General features: G+C 41.4%; 2 protein-coding genes across 9 annotated transcripts in view; one reads left to right on the top strand and one right to left on the bottom strand.

Moving 5' to 3' along the window:
* The first annotated feature begins 623 nt into the window (after window positions 1-623).
* On the top strand, window positions 624-1,208 carry LOC108028878 (uncharacterized). The gene has a single exon (XM_017100874.3). The coding sequence runs from the start codon at window positions 772-774 to the stop codon at window positions 982-984; it is 213 nt and encodes a 70-aa protein (XP_016956363.1). The 5' UTR covers window positions 624-771; the 3' UTR covers window positions 985-1,208.
* A 3,993-nt stretch (window positions 1,209-5,201) lies between these two features.
* LOC108028832 (protein boule) overlaps window positions 5,202-19,905 on the bottom strand; it is a 29,896-nt gene continuing 15,192 nt past the window's right edge. For 3 of the 8 annotated variants that reach the window (XM_017100824.3, XM_044095098.2, XM_017100835.3), the window contains 7 exons: window positions 15,699-16,123; window positions 15,483-15,636; window positions 11,338-11,397; window positions 11,156-11,273; window positions 10,843-10,934; window positions 10,621-10,654; window positions 5,202-6,308 (listed from right to left, as the gene is read on the bottom strand). In XM_017100824.3, the coding sequence (XP_016956313.1) occupies window positions 6,187-6,308; window positions 10,621-10,654; window positions 10,843-10,934; window positions 11,156-11,273; window positions 11,338-11,397; window positions 15,483-15,636; window positions 15,699-15,820 (702 nt within the window). In that variant the 5' untranslated portion in view covers window positions 15,821-16,123 and the 3' untranslated portion in view covers window positions 5,202-6,186. Of the gene's footprint in view, window positions 6,347-6,482; window positions 10,447-10,620; window positions 10,655-10,842; window positions 10,935-11,155; window positions 11,274-11,337; window positions 11,398-15,482; window positions 15,637-15,698; window positions 16,124-19,905 lie in introns of those variants that run through there. The other 5 variants (XM_017100840.3, XM_017100855.3, XM_050886628.1 and 2 more) reach the window with 5 other exon arrangements.

A 19,905-nucleotide genomic window follows, 5' to 3' on the forward strand; every position in this document is an offset into this window, starting at 1 on the left:
AGTCGTTTGAGATATAGAAATTTAGATATTTATATAAATTATACTTCGTTTTGAAAATATATACTACCGATAATTATAATATAATGTTTTTTAAGTACTTTTTAATAATATTAACATTTTCCATAGGGTCTAACAAAGTTCAACTAGCAATCTTAGTTCCCTCGAAGCCTGCCTAATTGGGTCATCATTTTTAATTAGGTCAGATCGGTCTGCAGATGCTCGACTGTACGTTTTAATGAGGATTTACGTCATCGCCCGAGGAGTATGTATTTAATTGTGCAATATTAGCACAGCTGTGGAGATCAGTCTTTGGACTTTGGGCTGCACTTGGAAAGTGAGGCGGAAGGCGATTTCTCCTTTCGGTTACGGATACAAGTCTGGACCCCATCCACTGAGGGTAAACAACCCCGTTTTGATGACAAACAACAAACTTGGGCCGAAAGTGCGTCGCATTTCGCATTGCATTCGGTTGCATGGCCTGCAAGTAATGGCCTGGTCGTTGGCTAATCAATTGGCAACCCTTTCGAGCAGCACCTGATAAGCGCCAACTACTTGGAAGATAATGACCGCACATACGCCAGTGGTAAAGTGCTGATAAGGCATCGCTATAAATGCGGGATCCGGAGCCGGCTGAGGCCACAGAAACGAAACGAGCGCGCCAATGATCGGACGGATCCTCTAAGCAACCAACCCAGATATAGAGCCCCACTCTATAGCGAAAGCAACCCAACTGTGATACCAAACGAACGTAAAACCACACCCAGTGCCAAGATGTCTGCTGCCAACAAGGTGAACCACTTGATCGGAGCGACCACGCGTTACATCGCCGGACGGAATGCGGTGCAGACGGTCTACTGGCGCACCTCCGCCGGACCCAATCCCCGCATGCTGAAGACCAACAAGTCGCAGAACTTCGACCGCAGCCAGAAGGCCCCCCAGAGTGTCCGGCTGCAGAACTACAACCGCAGCTACATCCGGGATTAATGGCGCCCTCCAATAGTTCCAGCTCCGACCTTGACATGTTCCTAATGTCGCCATAGACATATTTTTTTTGGGCCCTGTGTATTTATTCAATGGAGTATTCTGTAAGGCACCTAGAGTTAATCGAATCGAAATCAAGCCAGCGCTACGACTTTTCATGTACCTTGGCATTATATAAAAAAATCAGAGATTAAATAAATGCACTCTAGCGCATAGATAAGAAAATATTACGTGTCGTTTTTCTCGATCCAAGTCTCTCAGGGGTCTGCCAAATGCGTCATCGCCTACGAAGGCAATGACATAAATCGCCGATGATCTCTACTGTAGAAGAAAGAACACGCTTTCCTTCGGTTTATTCCTTTTTTAAGATTTTATTTATTTAGTTTTATATTTATTACATACATTGAGTTCTCGTATATATATTTTTTGGGTTTTATGTTTATGCTTTAGTTTCTTTGTCGTATGTAATTATTTCATATAATTTTCATTTAGCTTTATAATTTCGTTTTTAGATATCGTTCTTACTTAGTTTTATAGTATATTCTCGGTTTTTCTCTTTTGGTTTTAGTTAATTTAATTTGCTTTGTGGGTGAAATATGTTGACGTTAAATTTTTGGTTTGGTTTTCTTGTTTTTTTGGTTTAATTTTTGCGTCTTTTTATGTTTATCGGGTTGATCTTTACTTAAAATTACAGCCTTTATAAATAATTATTTTTTATGCTATTCATTTTTTACTTTCCGTTTTCTCGAATTTTGTGTTCTCTTATATGTTTTGCTTTATACTTTTTATTTCGCTTGCCGTTGTACTACGTATTCATTTTTCTTTCGTTATAATTTTACTAAATATATATAGAGACTTTTCCTTGCCGCATCGTATTTTGATGGATCTGAATAATTTGCACACATGTATGTATATATATATGTATATATATAATATAATTGTTATCTAAATATATATACTCATATAGACCTCATATATTTTAATTCATATTTGACAATTTCAGTTGGGCTTAGTGTCTTGCTTTGCTTTTGTAGTGTAGTGTAGTTCTGGTATTCCTCGTCTTCGTTTATTTTTATTTTTTGCACACGGAAGATTTACACACATGAATAAAAACCGAAAAAATACACACAAAACCTTGTGCATTTCCTTAGCTAGCTTTGGTTTCCGTTCTGATACTTCTTGGAATATGTTATGTTATTTTATGACCTCGTTTATTGGTTGCCTAACTCAATTCACATCAAAACAGTTTTCGTTTGGTTTATCTCAAAAGAGAAAAATATATATTAATTATTATCTTTGTAATTTACTTTTATTAAATCCATTTTCCATTCGGTTTTTGATTAAAAAATATTGCAGCTCAAAATTGTAATACTTTGGTTTTCAACTTTAATTAATTTACGTTTACTTTTACGTTTACGTTTTCTTATGTATGTCCCCTCTAGAGCATAGAACACAGTAGAGATCAGTTGGGTTTCTCTATCGTATGGTACCCCCTGCTATCGCTAGTCCTACTCCGTACTCCTCTGCGCCCCCAAATCTCCCCTCCCCATGCTGATATCATTTCCGTCGTGGGCTGCACTTGCTCGATCTGTAACTTCTCTGGGTTCTGGATTCTGGATTCCCGGGAGTGCCTATATTTGTGTCGTCTGATTTACGTATTTCCTTGACTCTACTCGTTTTATGCTGCTCAGTGTAGTGTGTGTATATTAGACTCTTATGCATGGTAAATTGTCTGCTAGATGTGTTTTTTCTTTACGGAAGAATTTGGATACATTTTCTTAGTTCCACTTGATTTTAGCTAAAAGTATAATTTGTCTAGTATCTTCGTTACTTTCAGCTAATCTTGCTATGTATTTTCGTTTGGTAATCCTATCTCTCGGTTTATAGCACATTCATTGGGCGCTTTAATTGGCTTAACTAGGTGTATCGGTATCTGTATCGCGGCGTCGGTATCTCGATTCTCTACAAGTGTATTTACTTAACCTGCATCGGCTTCAGCACAGATTCTCACAATGTGCAACATGCACTTCGATTTAAATTTAGTACTTCTATATATTTTGCAACAGAATTTCGGCTTTTGGGAATGCAGGACATTGGGCAATGGTTGGGGTAAATCAAATGACTGGACAGTTTGTCAGCAGAAGGCAATAAACGAAATTCTGTGCAAATATTTATGGAAGCGAGGTCGACTAATAAATCTACCCAAAAGGAAATCCAAGAAAACTGCATAAAATTGCAAATTTGTCTGTAAATTCTTCATTTCGTCTGTATCTGTATCTGTTTTTCTGGGGGTGTTGTTTTCCGTTTACCTCTGCTCTCTCTCGTGACTAAAAATACTCAACAATTTCGTTTACATGAAACCATTTTAGCTACAATTTATATTTGTTGTATATATGGTTAAATATTTCCTACACATTCGCTTTCAACATTGATAGAAAAACCGCTTTGTTTTGTTCTTGTTGTCGTTTTGCTTTTCACCATTTGCCATGTTTGCCTCTACGTCGAGATCTCGCTCTAGAAATTGCTCTGTATATGTTAGAAATCGTAATCGTAATTTAAAAAGGACTTTTGCTGACAACAATGATCCAAAACAGATATCATAATGCGGGCGTAACTGTGGCTAAGGATCCACGAACGGATCACCAAATACAACAATAATCCAAACACATCTAGGCGCTGTGGGCGCCTCGGTTCGAGAACTACGTAATGCACCTATGTGTGGTTAAGGTTAATCCTTGGTAAATCTAAAAGACTTCGTTGCACGTTTATTGTATTCTTAGGCTCGTCCGATCCGATCCGATCCGATCCAGCGATTCTATTACTCTGCCAAATAATGATCTAGCGAAACTCAGATTTTCGTGTCTTCCGGATGATGGGACTTTCAATTATTTTTTATACAATATTCATCACATTTTCTTGTGGGGTTTTCATTTTTTATTTTTGCCTAGTTCTGGTTGCTAATTTATTTATTATTGCTGCGCCGTTACGTTTGTTAGTTACTAATGTAAGTACAATATCATAAAAATAAAAATAACACTGTATATTTTGTTATTTACCATTAATTCATTTCGCTTCTTTTAATTGTTCATAAATTATGCCTTTGTAGTTTTCGGGTTTTAGTTTTACGCTTGGTTTCTTTATTGTAAATATAAATATATAATATATATCTCAGGTTTTCCGTTTATTAAGTACAATATAATATAACCATATACAAAGCGGCGCCCCTCAGCAGGCTCTCCAATCTGCATCCGCCGTGGGCCCTTGACCTCTGACCTCCACCCACTCCGTGTGTGGCATTTGAAAAATTCGTAAACGGTTAGTACACTTTTAATATTCTTAGTTATTTTTTAGCGTCAGTCTTGTGTAAATTAAATTTTACTTCAAAAAACGTTTTAACGCGCACACACGGAGCACAGTGAAGCCTCGAGGCACGCACGTCCACTGGGCAGGGTGTTTCTGCTGCTTTCTCGAATCCCGAACCTCGTCGCTCCCCTCGGGCCGCTTCTCGTTATAAAAAATTGCTGCTCATATACATATATATATATTTAATAAAATGTATATATAATATATGCGTGTATACACATATAAGGTTTATTCAATTCACACGTAGACGTTTGTTAAAAAATGCATTTTCTTATGTAAAAATGTTCGGCTTTCCGTTTCTTATCTGACCCTTTCGTAAATATTATAATTTGGTATCCGATTACCGCCTATACTTTTTCTGTGTTGAGACGCCATTGAGATATTGTTCTTGTACATTTCAATATATGTATATATTTCGCATATACTAACCATCGCCTAAGTGTATTTTGTATTTTGTTTAGTATGCCTCGTAGAGATATAATTACTTTGGTTGATCGCATTCGGGAAGATTAAAGTTTACACACGGTAGTGAGAGATAGGAGTTAAAGACGAGCGAGCTTAGCAAACCAATCGTAATTGAACTACATTTAGAGTTTAGACAAGTCTAGTCCTAATAAATTGCCTTCTTCGATTTTTTCTTGGTTTTCCACATTGAGATTAGAGCTAATTTGACACAACCGTTTAATTCAACTATTTTATCATATCGTCGCCTAACGATTTGCTTTTCGACTGCCTTGCTACTGAAAGATTCGTTGCTTTTTGTGTTTCGCAGCACCTGGAAAGTATGCTACACTTGATCAGGGAGAACTGAAAAGGAAATAAAAACCAAACCGGAAGTGAAAATGAACCAAGGGCGCTTTTTGTTTCGGGCTCTTTTTTATTGCTTTAAGGAATGACATGCGATAATCGGAATCTAAACCAATTTGGAAAAAACCTATACACACAGAAACTAAAACGAATTTTGGGTAATACAGGAGGCCGAAAGATCAAGAACTAAAACAAAAGACGAAACTGGATAAATTTTGAAAAGTTAACTCAAAAGAACTCGGGCATCGTAATGCTCTGAAGAGGTGGCAGAACCCGAAACGTTTTTTCAGATTGCAGTGCTTATGAAGCGCGGGTCCATCGGTCAAGATGATTGCTTGGGGGTCGGTCGAGAGCTCAGATCGGGCGATATAGCTTCGGGCTTGGCGGTTCGTATGATGGGCTGCTGTATAGTAGTCACTTGGGGCTTCCAATTTTGAAGAAGTTTGGGATATGCTTCGGTTCTGCTTCAGATAGGCTGTGGTGTTGATGGGAAACGACGTTGATGGTGGTGATGTTACGCCGCCCGCTAGTCTGGGCCCTTTCCTATATGCGCACCCAATCTGTTGGCTCCCTCGCTCACACACCCCTTTGCGGCCCGGAAACGAAAAACTTGAAAACAAAACGTAACGAAAAACGAATATAGAACGATCTCAACTTAGGAACAAGTAACGACGAGGTCCCCGATGGGGTGGTGACAAGCGTGAAGGTTTCTTGGGTTGGTGGGGCAAGTTTCGAAATTAGAAAAAGAAAAAACAGAAAGGTAACCAGAAACCGAGGGGCAGCCATTGTCGTCGGGATCCCTCTTCCTATAGCCAGGGCTTCGGTTCGTATTCTTCTCAGGTCCCCGATCCTCAGACACCATACTCTCATTCCCGTTCTCCAGTCCCCGTTCCCTCCTCCTCCTCCTCCTCCTCCATGACATTTTCCGATTTCGATTTCTTCTGGAGAATTTGGTCTTCTGTGCCGAGTTCTGTGTGTCTCCTGCGCCGTAACCCCCTCTACTGCCGGTGCCGTCGCAAACCCGTCCCTCGGAAGCTATACCCTGGGCATGGTGTCTCTCAGATCCTCGATGCTCCAGCAGGGCGTCTGTGGGTGCGACTGGGGGTGCGTTTGGTGTGGGTTCGTGGGCGCCGAGTGCAGCAGTGGCGAGTGGTTCTCTGTATAAAATATATATATGGTGCCCTGAATTACAAATCTGAGAGGGGAAAGGGAGAGGGGAGAAGTGCCAGTGGTGGTTTCAAAAAACGCACTCGAGATTCATCAAATAAACCAAATATAATAACCAAACGAAAAGCGAAGAGAGGGGAAAAATCAAACAAACGCAAACCAAATACTTTGCTATTCATTTTTTCATCTCGTATTTTTGTGTTTTGCATTTTGCTAAAATTATTAAGTAGCTGTTGCTTTATTGTTATTGCTATTTATGCGTTCTTTTCTTCTTTCTCGTTTCTATATTTATAGGTAGTATAGTGTGTTTGTGGGTGTGTTTGTGGTTAAATATGTTTACTTTCTTTTTCTGTGATGATCATGGGGCATTATCCTCGTAATATGCACGTATATATAATTATACAAATTAGACTCCGTAGAAGTAGAAGCTAGTCTGCCTTCTGGGCCTGCGCGTTTCAGCGTTCTCGTCTATCTCTTGTATATATTATGTAATTGCTGAATTCATTTAGGTAGGTAGGTACTTAGTCTAAAAACATTTTGTGCTCGTAGTTGAGCTGCACTTAATCAGTTGATGTTCCTCATTAAAATATATATTATTCTTTGCGCTATGATATATATGTATTGTATATATATATAATTTTCACTTTCCTTTACTGTCGTCTAATTGCTATTTCTTTTTGTTGGTTTGTTTGTTACTTGCCATTTGTTCATTTAATATATGTATATATAATATAAATATTCACTATATATAAACTAAATAGATTTTTACGATGGGACAATCTGCTCTCTGCGCTCTGCTGCTGTTCAGTAAAAACTTAAGAACTTCCTTTTCAAGTCGTACAATAAATTGAGTTTACAAACATTTTACTCGTCTCTCGGTTTTGTTTTGTTTTGTTTGTTTTGTCAGCAAAAATGTTCATTCATTACTTTTAATTAATCGTTATGGTTTAATTATGCCTCGGCATTATCTTTATAATGTATATATGTATGTATGTATATATCTGTATAATATATTTAATATTGGTTTAAACCTAAACAATTTATTTATGAATTTTCGCATTTCAAAATATCACGTATATACTTAAGTTATGCCTTGGATTCATTAGTTATGATCTGATCGCTTTCTGATTAGTCTGCGGAAGATAAAATTGCTGGGATGGCTGGATAAAAGAGCGAATTGAACTCATTTCGAAACTAGGCCGTCTCTTTCACTGACTTTCCCCACTTGCCCCGCCCAGCAATTTGGATTCCCCGGGCGCGTGGGCCCAGGACTCGAACCCGTGCCCTCGAACTAAATAAAATCCCTATTGACTGACATACATGTAAGTACTCTTGGTTGGTGGTTTCTATGTTGCTTCTTCGACTTGATTTCAGTTTTCAGTTTTTAACTAGAGCATGCCTAAGTGAATTATTGCTTTCCATTTCATTACGTTTTGTGTGTTTGCTTCGTTTCAACAAAGAGTGATTTCTAATTATTGTTACAATTCGATTTAAAAAGGTTTTGTATTTAACTATTTAACAATTTAGTAAAAATTTGTCAACAACTCCGCGGCGCCGGCCATTTGCGGCGGCAGCGAGTCTCAAATTTTGATCTACACTTGGGGGCGACCTCGGCGACATCTGTTTTAGCAGGTATTTTTGAAACCTCTGGGTTGGTTTATTACGCTCGTCACCGTACGATAACAGGGCAAATAATTTAGTTTCGTTCAATAAGGCATATACGTATATGTATGTAAATATTCATTTCGAATTTTCCGCTAAGGTATTCATCATTTCAGCCAAATTATGCACCAATTTTGAATGGAATCCGCTGCCAGGTCGCCGCGGCTGCCCCCGCAAATTGCTGGCCAACGCGCTTTAGCATTACTTTAAATAATTTTGGTTAACACATCTCGCTTTCTCCGCCCGTGTTTTTGATTAGTTTGATGCCATCATCATCGTCATAACAATAGATACAACAGAATCTTAAGTGAGTGGTAGAAAAACAGAATTGATCAAAATCAACGTTTTCGCAGAGTTCGTCTTCTCGATTCCTCTTGTACATTAGTTTATTAATTACATTACTTTACGTTTGCTTGCTTTTCGTATATATTTAACTATATATTCTTGTGTAACACACACCTATGAGTGTCTATGTATTGCTTGAGTTTTTACTTTTATCTATTTCCTTGTCGCTAGAGCTTTGAGTTTAGCTTTCCTTTAATAGTCTCTAATATATGCCTCCCGTTTATACTGGCCGGGAGTTATGTGTATGTTTTTCGCATTTTAGCTAGCATATTTTGAATATCTTTATTGTAGTTTTTGTTTTTTTTTTTTTAGTTCACTTTTTGCTTGGCTTATGTGGCTAGGTTTTATGATTTTTACTTTCTCCTCCCTTTAGTACGCTCGATTAGACTAAAATTTCGTTCAGTTTTCTTTTGCTTGGCTTACAAGTTAGGTTTTCCTCCTCAACGAATTCTGATCTGAGAGTTAAGGGCAGTCCCTTTAAACGATGACCCTTGACCCTCGGCCCAGGACTCGTTGGTGTGTGAGTGTGTGCGTGTGTGAGTGTGCGTGTGTTTAGTGTGTGTGTCGCTTTGCTGCTTGACTATGTCGTCTCCTCGGCCTATTCATCTTTTTGCTTTGTATTGCTGTATGTGTCTGTGTGGGACAGTTACAGTTACGAGTTACAATTACTTTACGCTTTATATGTATTGTATATATGTATATAAATTAATTTACGCATAATATTATGTCTTTAATCTTCGATCGCTGACCCGCTCCTTAGCTACCTCTATAGTAAGTGTGTGTTCTGCAGTTGTCCCTATATAGCATGTGTGTATATTAGTGTTTGTCCTGCTCGTGAGTGTGTGTGCGTGTGCGGTGTATTGGTTTTAGTGAGTGCTCTCCGCACTGGCTGCCTCTGTATAATCCGGCTGTGTGTATTTAGCATGATGTTTCCTATATGGTATAGTTTAAATATGGTTTAAGTTCCCCCGCCTCCTCTGCTTGCATGTATTTTTCTGTCTTTCACTTGCCGACTTACCACACACACACACTGCAGTTTTGTCAACGCTAGAGACCACCCCCTCCCTGCCCCGCCCCTGCTCCACCGCTAATTGCACATCATAAATGTTTCCTCTACCAAAATGTTATCCCCCATCACTCGTCACGCACACCAGCACACCGCCACACATCTCTAATAACATAAGCAGCTTACTTTACAGCACTCGCAATGGTCTCCTTGCTTTCCCCATGTGTGTGTGTGCGTATCTGAGAGCGGGTGTGCTGGTGTGGGTGAGTGTCCTTCCAGAGCTTCTGTTTTTCACCTTCAATATGTGATTTCCTTTGACTAAACACTTCCGAAATTGCAGCTGTGGTGAGTGTGCTTCTGCGCTCATATAAATTCTATTTATGCTTTTAGTTTACTTTTGTTGTTGTGGCTGTTTGTTGTTGTTGTTGTTGTTGCTGTAGTAGTAGTAGCATCACTATTGTTGCTGTTGCTGCATCCTCAAAGTTAACATGGATAAATTCCTACAAAATATTCGGAAAAAATTGGCAAAGCTTCATGGATCTGGGAGTTCGTATGGTTCATATCGGTATTTATAGGATATGCATTGATATAAGCAAAGTGATTGTGCCGTCTACTGCTATTTACATTCATTCTCTGCTATTTACAGCAAGCAAAACCGAAAAAATGGAAACCAATCGAAAGAGTTATGTATCGAAGACATAAAAAGTATATAGATGTAGCTGGTACGGTACTTCCCCTGCTATGGCATTCAACTAATTTACATTACATGTACATATTTTAGTGTGCGTGTGGCCAAAACTAAAGCTCCGAACTTAGCATAAATTAAATTAAATCATAGGCTTTTAACATAATCGTAATCAACTAAATTATAAGCTAAGAGTGCGGCTGCTGCTGCAGTTCGATCAGAGTTGAGGGGCGTATATATAGCATATAGGCGTGGTATTGTTGTTCTTGTAGTTGTTGTTGTCGCAGATGGTTGTTGTTGTTGTTGTTGTTGTCGTTGCAGTTGTAGGTTTAGTTGTTGTTGGTATGGTTTTCTTATTCAGGGCAGCTCTCAACGAAAAATTGGCGACTACGAAAATTTGTTTACTTTATGTTTCTTTTTTGGATTTAACCTATTTTGTGGTGGTTGATTTTTGGTGGTTGTTGTAGTTGTGGTTGTAGTTGGTGGTGCGCCAAGAAAAAATGAAAGAAAAGAAAGCAAATACCGATATGTGTAGGCTACGATAAACGGCAAAACGACCAGCGAGCGATACTAAATACTGTGAAGCTGGCTCAAAGCGACTCACCTTGGTAATTCTGAGGCCAAATGGTGGGTACATTCTGTAAGGGAAAAAGCAAGAGTGATTATATAGGTATTTTTCGGTGGCACAGCTGCGGTCAGAGTAATAGCACTGAGTTTTAAATATCTTATTCTCAACATAAGCAAATATTTTATAAACTTCATAAGAAATTTTGATATATTAAACTATTACTCCCACCTCATCCGCACCCTCTTCGATCGCACTCACCATTGGCACACTGTAGTACTGATAGAATGGCTGATATTGCATGGCTGAAGGTGGGTAGATGGCTGGCACTCCAGCGGCTGTAAAGTCAGTAACTAGGTTTGGTTAATTGTTTCCCAATTGATGTTGGTGTTTTGGTTGTAGTTGTTGTTTTGGTGTTGATGAAGTGTTTTTTTTCGAATAGAGAGAGAGTAATGAAATACAAAGAAAAGAAAAACAAATGTCAATAAAACCAAGTGAAACTTAGAGAAACGATGACGACCCATCAACGCAGAGATTACTACAAACACTGTCCAGAACGACCCAAGTATCTCACCTGGCGGATAAACAGCGGCTGCGAACTGATCCATGGGTATGTTGCTGATGGGTGCCGGCGGCGTGGTGGTATAGTAGACAGCTCCGTTCGTGGTCACAATGGATTGCAGAGGATTGGGCTGCGATTGAGGTACCAGTGCATGTTATTACTTATTCATATTTGCGTAGTCAAGGGTTACTCACCTGCTTCTTGATGGCCGGTGCAATGTTCAGCTTGCGATCACGTAGAACCACGCACTCACCCTGTTTTTCGAGCAGACAGAGAGATAGGGGAGAAAGCATAAATGGAGGAGCATTAATATCAAATCTATGGCATTGTCAACACACAAGCCGAACGAAGAAAGTCAAATTCAAATCGAACGCAGCAGCATCAAAAGTTCTCAAAAAATAGTTAAAAATTAATGCGCAACGCTTTTGGTTTTATTTTGTGTCTTTTTTTTTTTGGTTTTTAATCTTCTGTTCATTTTTTGCTTTTTATGGCACGGCCATGGCTAAGAGAGAGAGAAACACGTGCCAAGGCAAAAAATACCATTACCAAAGTTGTATATATAAAGTATATAGGTGTAGGTGTTTATACTGTGGGGTGTGTGTGGTGGTGTGTGTTGTGTGTTTAAATAAGTAAGGTTTATTACAAAATGTCATGTACATATGTTGCATAAAAAGATTTGCGCTGTATTGTTTAATTTGGCTTCAAAAGCAAATCCAATCGCCAACTTATTGTTTTCTTTGTTTCGTAATTTTCATTTTCAATTTTCGCGGCACAAAATTCAACAACATGTTTATTTTAATCAACAAACATAAACACAAAAAATTAATTAACCAGAATAATAAACTCATTTAAAAAGTATGTAAACTGAAAAGGCACAAAAGCATTTAAAGAACAAAATTCAATTTGGAAAACAAAGCTTGCTTTTTGTATCGTTTCTTCTCTCGTCTCGTGTTCGCTGATGGCTTAACAATAATATTAATTAAATCAATTTCATATAATACAAAAAACAAACGATAATACAGTGTAAAACCAATTGTAACACCAACACCAAGTTAAAGATGTAAATATAAGAGTCCGAGAAATATACATAAGCCGTTTTAAAGCTTCCTGTGTATATAAACCTCTTTCACAAAGCCTTTTCAACAAGTAATCCCGTTTCAAAAATGCATTTGGCATCTCCTCGACCCAATAAATCAGCCAATTTACATTTAATACCTTTGCCTCCGGCAAAACTACCAAACGCAGATAGGAGATAGGCAGATAGGCTGGCAGCCGGTTCGTCTTTAATTGCCAATTAGTACCGGCTGATACCCTTGTGATTTGCGCATGAAATGCCTGAAAAGGACACCGCTCCACAAAGAGATAAGCCCAGACTCCTCCAGGGAGTCGGGCAGTGGCGGTCGAGTGGTGACCCCTCTTGGCAGCGGTAATAACCATTAACCTAAGCAAATGTTTGCGGGCCAAGGAGATGCTACTTTGTCGTTGAAAAAAACGGGGAAAATGTGGAAAATGAAATGAAAAGAAAAGCGAAGCGAGACGAGGCACGGAAAACCTGGCCGCCGCCGCGCATCCTTTTCTGACCGCCGCTGGGCAAACATTCTTTTCATTTATGTTCGAGTTGGCCGCCCTCGAGCCATCGTCCTCGGCCAGCGACATAGGGATAAGGGCCTCAACAAAGGGCCAGCAGTTGAGAAAGTAAACTAAAGATGAAACGTATGGCAAGGAGGCCCTGGAACCCCCTGGAACCCCGGGCACACCCTTAACCACTTCTTGTCTTGGCTGAATTTAATTAAGAATCCTTTTGGTGGCTGGCTTTTACGGGGGTGCCCTTTTGTCTCAGCTCACAAAAAGGACAACAAAGCCGTCCTGCTCTCCACTCTAAAATGATTTAAAATTGAAGGGCCTCTGCTCCTCTCCTCGTGGAGCAGCAGGCAAATCTCATACATTCGAAATGTGCGTTTCGAGTTTATTTTGCGAACCCAAATTTGCTCTAACCTATATGTATTCGTGTTGCGTAATTATGCATGGATGAGGTGACAATGGGTTTTCGGCAGGGATTAGTTTGCCATCATAGAACACATATACACAAAAATTAGTATACGCAGTGGGGGATGGACCGATATGATATATACTCGTGTTTGGTTCTGGGATTGTGGTCACCGAGAGAGCCCTAAACAAAGGACGTAGCCCCCAGATTCGTTGGATGCTGTGGCTTTTGATGAGTACACGTGGTCGAAAAGAACCGAACTTAATGCTAAACTTTTCTAAATGAAATTTAATTAGTGTAATGTGTGTTGTGTGCCGAGGCTGTCTCCTCTGTTTCGGGCTGGTGGCTGGTGGGTGGTGTGTGTAAATTATAAAACTTGGTTAAACGTTGCCAGGACTTGTTTTTATTGTTGTTGACGTGCCCGTTTCAGCTTTTGCCTTTTGCATAGAGTGTGGTCGTTGTTATCCTTGTTCTGCCGCCGGGCATTATGCTCTCTGCTTTCTCTGCTCTCCCTTTGCTTTCACAAGGACACTCGTGTCCCCGACTCGGGCAGCAGTCAGCAACAACAAGAGGTGGAACAACAACCAGGACGACAACAATGCATATTAATGACGAGCGGCAAAAGTTTTTCACTTAATATGCCACAGAGCACGGCGGAAGCCTCGGCTTCAGCCTCCGAGCAACATCGTCGACATCAGAATCGAGGGGAAGGAGTGGAGATGGTTAAGGGAAAATTCCCTGAAATGGGTAAAAGTTGCATCACTCGGGCAGCCAGTGCTTATGCAATAATTATAATCAATTAGTATGCCAAAACGAAATATGGCAGACAAGTTCATTTTGCCATGAGCCACCTGGAGGCAGACTTTTATGGACCGAACCTAGCCCAGATCTTGCCTCTATATAGGCACGAAACAAGTTGCAACAAGCTACAGGGTTAGAACTTAGGAACCCTGCAATTTAATTTTGAAAATACTTTGTACTGAGCTCGGGAACCCTAAATATATTATATTATACTGCCAGATACACTTGTTTCTTTTACAACACCTATCTTGAATAAAAACTAGTAGCTCCTCCAGGGTAGTCAGGCAGGGAGAACGTGGGTTGCCCCGGAGAGCAGGTGATTGGACTGCCGACTTTGGGGTCGAAAGTATATATATAGGAACTTTTACGGCGCGCACTTACTTGCTGGGGGTTGGAATTGGATTATTATTTGTGTTACTGCCGCTGCCGTTGGATCGTTAATTATTCCGCAATCGGAAAGTGTGCAGTACACAATCGATTCAATTCAGTTTGTAATCAGCAAATTAGGCGAAACGGAAAAGATGTGCCAACAATGCAACTTTACACGAAAGAACAACTCAAAACGGAACTCAAGACTGGTCAAACGAATTAAGGCAACAAGGCAACGCACTAAGGTATTGTCTATAAGTCTAGTCTATAAAGTCTATGGAGACCGCTTTCGAGCAGCGGGGGCAACAGAGCAAATTCGCTAATTGTTTAATTGTTTAATTGATTGCATAAAATGAGCATTAAAACGGTGCAACGAACTCAACATTGTTTTGCATTTGCATTTGGTTTTGGTTTTGGTATTTGATTTAGCTTAACGGGCAAACTTCGGTATATCAATAGGTTGGATACGAGGTGTGGTGTGTGGGATCAAAGAAATATAGTAATACAGGAGGAGGGTGTGGGGCTGCCTACGCTGGGGAGAGTGGTGATGTGGGTTATACAACTGGGCGGGTGGCGTGGCGTAAGGATGAGTGTGGTGTGGTTTGTTGTCTCTGGCAATGAAACGATATAAGGAACGCAACGGAATCGAATGTAACGTAACGGAATGGCAACGCAACGGAAATGTAACGTAACTCGGAAACGTAAACTCAACAAAAACGCAATAAGAAGAAATTTATAAAGGAACAAAGTGCCGTCCGTACCTAAGGCGGTACATCTGATCATCATATATCATATATCGCACAGTGGCGACAATCATATGAGGTATTCTTTTTGTGGGACCCCCGCGCGGGGAGTGTTGGTAGTAGTAGTAGTATCAGTAGTATCAGTAGTAGGAGGAACCGGCGTCTCATAGTAGTAGTACTTGTGTGTGATGGGTCAGGTAATGCCCTAAAAGATCGGAGCACAATTTTAGGTTGTGTTGCAGTGTGGTTGGCTTATATCTTTTCGTAACGCGACAATTGAAAAAGCTCTATACGAGTGGTGGGGTTCAGTCGTTGTTGGTGATGTTCACGATCGCTTCTTCGGTTTCAAAATCATAATACTGGCAGTTTCTTATTCATTTCTTGTATGGCAAACGTTTAACAGGCGACATTAGCAACAGGTCAAAGGAGTGGTACTCACGTCCGCTTGCAGTCTTTGCGCCTCCTGCTCCGTCTCGAAGGTGACAAATCCGTAGCCCTTGCTCACGCCAGCCCGATCCACGATGATCTTGGTGCTCTTCACCGTGCCGTAGGCGCTGAAGACGCGGGTCAGATCGGCCTCGGTGGTGTCGCCGCTGGGATGGGGAGAAGGAAAGGTTAAAGGTTCATGGGGAAGGTGACCCGGGGACCAACTCACCTGATGCCGCCCACAAAGATGCGGTTGGGTATTAGTGTGCCGTATTTGGGCGCCGCCAGGGGCGTCTCCAGTCCTCCGCCGGGCGCTGCCGTCGGAGGCGGCGCTGCCGCGATCTTGTGCATCTCTGCGGGTGTCGTCTCCAGACGAAAGTTGGGGGCTCCGAAGGGCAGAATGTTGAGGCTGTAGCTGGAGCTCGGGGTGCGCGCTGGCCAAAGAGGTTCTTCTCGCTGCCGTTCGTGGGGTCGAGCGGCTCGGGCTTGTCTGCTGTTCTCTGTTTTGGCCGAGATTGGACTTTTTCGAAGCGGTTCGAATTGGATGGCGATTATGCGGCGGCTGGGACTATCGAGATGGCTTCCACTGGCTTAGTTGTAGCACGCATGTATACAGTTTGAAGTGCTCCTTGCTGCCGGGCGGACTCTCGAAATCTGCAACACGACGAAAGCCATAATTAATCACAAAATTAGTCCAGCTCATTAATAAACCATTAAAATAATCAGCCACATGGCCAGCAAAACAAGAGGAGAGAGCGCGAGAGCAGAGCACATTTGAGTCTCGGAAAGGAGAAGAAACGAATCTGAAGAATTGCCCCCTACATTTCGAAACGAATCTATTTCTGGCACAGCCGACATATGTCACACGAGGAAAACTCAGCGCAGGCAGGCTCACAGATACGCACCAACACAGGCTCGGGGAAAACTAGAGGTAGCCGGGCACCATGTGTGCACCATAAATTCACCTTCAGAAGCGGCGGCGAGACAACTAAATAGCACAGAGAGTTTAATTTTAACGGCAGCAACGGAATAGCAGCAGCAGCGGCAGAGGCAACATCACTGCCGCAGCAGCAACAATAAACTTGCCTTGTCAACAACACGGGTTGAAGTTTTTGGGCCGCACGAGAGGCAAATGCACCTGGGAAAATATGGTGGCAGTTCCATAAAGCCAAGATATTTTCAATAAATGATATATAGTAATTAGGGAAATAAGTAAAAAAAAGGTATCCTGTAGATACTTTTTTGGGGAATGTATTCGGTGTAGTATAGTGCCTGCCAAGCCTTCCTATAATTTTTTACAATTAAAAATACTATTTTGCATATTGTTTAAAAAATTGTTAATAACAACCCAAACTTTTCCTCAGTGCATCTAGAAGTCATACGTGTTGCTATGAGCCGCAGATGCCCATTATAGTTCCGATCGAGGAAACTCCAACATGCACTAATTTGAGTATGAGTCGGAATACATTCGCAGCCTTCGTCAAACATTTCATTTAGACGTGTGTAGATGGTTTTCTAGATGATGTTTGCATGTTCTGGGCGTCGCATGTTTGCTGACCCCCTCGCCCCGCCCCGCCCCCGCCAGCAGCACTTAATGATCCATATTCGAATGCAAGTAGCGAGCTGTTTGAGTAGCATGTAGGTATCCCCGGCCATGTATCGGCATTTGTATCTGGATCCGAAGTATCTGTATCTGGCTCATCGGTGATGGGCGACGCTGCTGGCCGCTGCTCGCTTATCGCCGGGCATTTATCTCTGTGCTGAACGTCCGGCGGTCGAAAAACATTCCCGCAGTCCGGCAATCGGAGTGCACGGGTGGATTCGATTGGAGCACACACGCAGCAATGAAAACATAATTAAATTTTCATTAACAATGAAAATGTCAAAATTGCTGGCGTTCGCGCTATGCCAGGCATTTCAATTGTACGTCGGACGTCGGACGACCCGATCGATCCACAGATACATAGTATATGAAGGCACAGATACATACACGTATATATGGGCTGAAAGTCGGATGCACGTATGAGATATCAATTTAATGGACTGTGTGGGAAAGCTGTTGGCAACACGTGATTATACGGCTCTATTTCGACCATTTTCCGTATCTCAAACAAATAAATTAACGAAATATAAGTGCTTGAATAAATCAAGGCAATAAATTCTCTTAGGCGCAATTAAACTAAACCCGTACATATGCATAAATGCAAAGCCAAATAACAGATATATCTTCCGCTCATTAAAACGCGTCACAGTTCCAAAAAGAAATGGAATCGAAATGTATATTTAGAAATGAGAAAAACAAAATCAAGTGACGTTGGCTGCAGGAGTATAGCAGAGTATATATCTGCTATTGGGCAGACCCAATATATAGCCATATATATAGGTATAAGCTAAATTGGCTTTGGCCAACGGAAAATTGTGAAAAACTAAAAGCTTTGGCATAGGTTTTCTAGACTCCTCGAGCGGATGTGGCCAGCATAAAGTGGGTGAGGCGAAAGCTGATTTGCCGATGGCTAAGTGCCCCTGACATGATTCATGATGAGCACAGGGCGGCTGCGGCTCATGATTTATGTGCGCCTCTTAATTATTTACAATATTATGAAATTATTTTTGAGAACTTTATGCCTCGGCATTAGCAGAATTGATGATGGGAGGATAGTAAAACGGCGGCAAAGACGGAATACGGAGCAGTGCCAGCGGCTGAATTATTAAAATGTTCATTACTCCGGGCCATGGCAACGAGGAATAGCGACAGCCACTGAGGTCAGCCGGAAAATCACGGAGTCAGGAGGTCCGGAGTGCTGGAGCCACCGTTGTTGTATTCGCAGCATGACAACGCCAGCCATATCAATGGAATTTAATCAACAGCAGCCAGCAGCTCAAAACTCACACAATCCCCACCACCCGCCACCCACATCCCACCTATCCACCCATTTACCTCCCCCCAGCTGCCCATCCACCCACAGAGCTGTCAGTCAGTCAGTCACTCATTCAGTCAGTCAGTTGAGGTGCTCGTTCCCGTGCTCAGCAATATTGCGAAATTCCACGTGCGAAAATTGCGCGAGTAATGCCAATGGAAACGGGAGCCGTCAAAGAATTTTATTTCATATTGCCAAAAGCGGGAAAGAGTTCGTGCCACAGATACGTCTGTTGAGCGCTCGCGATTATGGCCAGATATGATCTGAACAATGGGGGGAAACGAGGGAATTTTATACCCCTGAGGGCTGAAAAACGCGCGTATAATTACGAAATTTTGTTAAAACCACAACCTAGCATAAGAGTTGGCGGTCATAAACCACAAATATGATGGAGCAGCTGAACTATTTTGATATAATGAAGAGAACAACCAGGGGATTATGTGGACAAAGGAAAGCATGTTGAAAAAACTCCCTAAAAAAGCAAAAGAATTGAATATTTCTATTGTACAAACCACGAATGTGCAGTAAAATATACAAAATAATATTAATCTATATATAAAAAGTAACCAAAGTGCCCAAGGCTGACTCACTTCCCCGACCAAGTAAATGGAGAATTAATCCCCAATTCTTCAACAATTTGCAGTTCAATACTTGGTATCGCAGGGATTAAAAAAACATTCTGTTAGCTGGTTGAGTTTTTCCCTTTTACGTCCATTTTTTGGCACATTTCAAGCGTAACTCGGGCAATTAGGGCAATGCAATTAGTGAGCGCCAAACTATTGAATAACCAGACTGCGTAGCCGGTGGCAGTTGGCAGGGGAAAATGGGGAAAAAGGGAAAAGGGGGCGGCGGCGGGAGAGAGTAAAAAAGTGGGCGGGGCAGAGGGAAAGTCGACGTAGAGTAGTTGCTGAAGAGAGTGCAAGTTTGACCTATAAAACGGCAACGTGGGCGCGCTTCACTTGGCACAGATACGAAAAGCAGTTGCAAGTAGCAAGGAAAAAAGGGAAATGAAGCTAGCTTACACAGCTGCGTCCAAGGCAATGGGAAAAGGAAAGGAAAACGAAGGGAAAAGCGCAGGGAAGCGAAAGGAAATTAAAGGGAAAAGGGCAGGTAAGTGGCAGAAACCGAAACGGGAATCGAAACCGGAAGGAAGAAGTGCGGGGAAAGGACCCCCAAAACGGGCCCGAGCACTATTTTAAAACTAAACTGCCCACGCGAGACTCCCAAGCGAAACCCTAAAGATAAGAATGAATCGAGCTCTGCTGCCGGGCCTTAAGTGTATCTCTTTATAGCCTGCATATGCACACCTGCACACAGGCAAGCGTCCTTGCCAAAAAACAATAAAGAGCAGACCCCAAGGCGAGCGATAAACGCTGACACAGGCAAAATGCAGAGGAAACCTCGGCGAAACAGGACCAAATGCGCCAGGCAGTATGCTACACGAAATATGGAGCATACACCGAGAAAACCAAGGATGCCGATTGCAAATACTAAAGCTATTTGGCTAGAAGATACTTA

Source organism: Drosophila biarmipes, chromosome 3L (genome assembly GCF_025231255.1).
Source record: "Drosophila biarmipes strain raj3 chromosome 3L, RU_DBia_V1.1, whole genome shotgun sequence".
Taxonomy (NCBI): Eukaryota; Metazoa; Arthropoda; class Insecta; order Diptera; family Drosophilidae; genus Drosophila; species Drosophila biarmipes.

Excerpts from the sequence above, each read along its gene's own strand:
- LOC108028878 (XM_017100874.3), top strand. The coding sequence starts at position 772 with ATGTCTGCTGCCAACAAGGTGAACCACTTGATCGGAGCGACCACGCGT.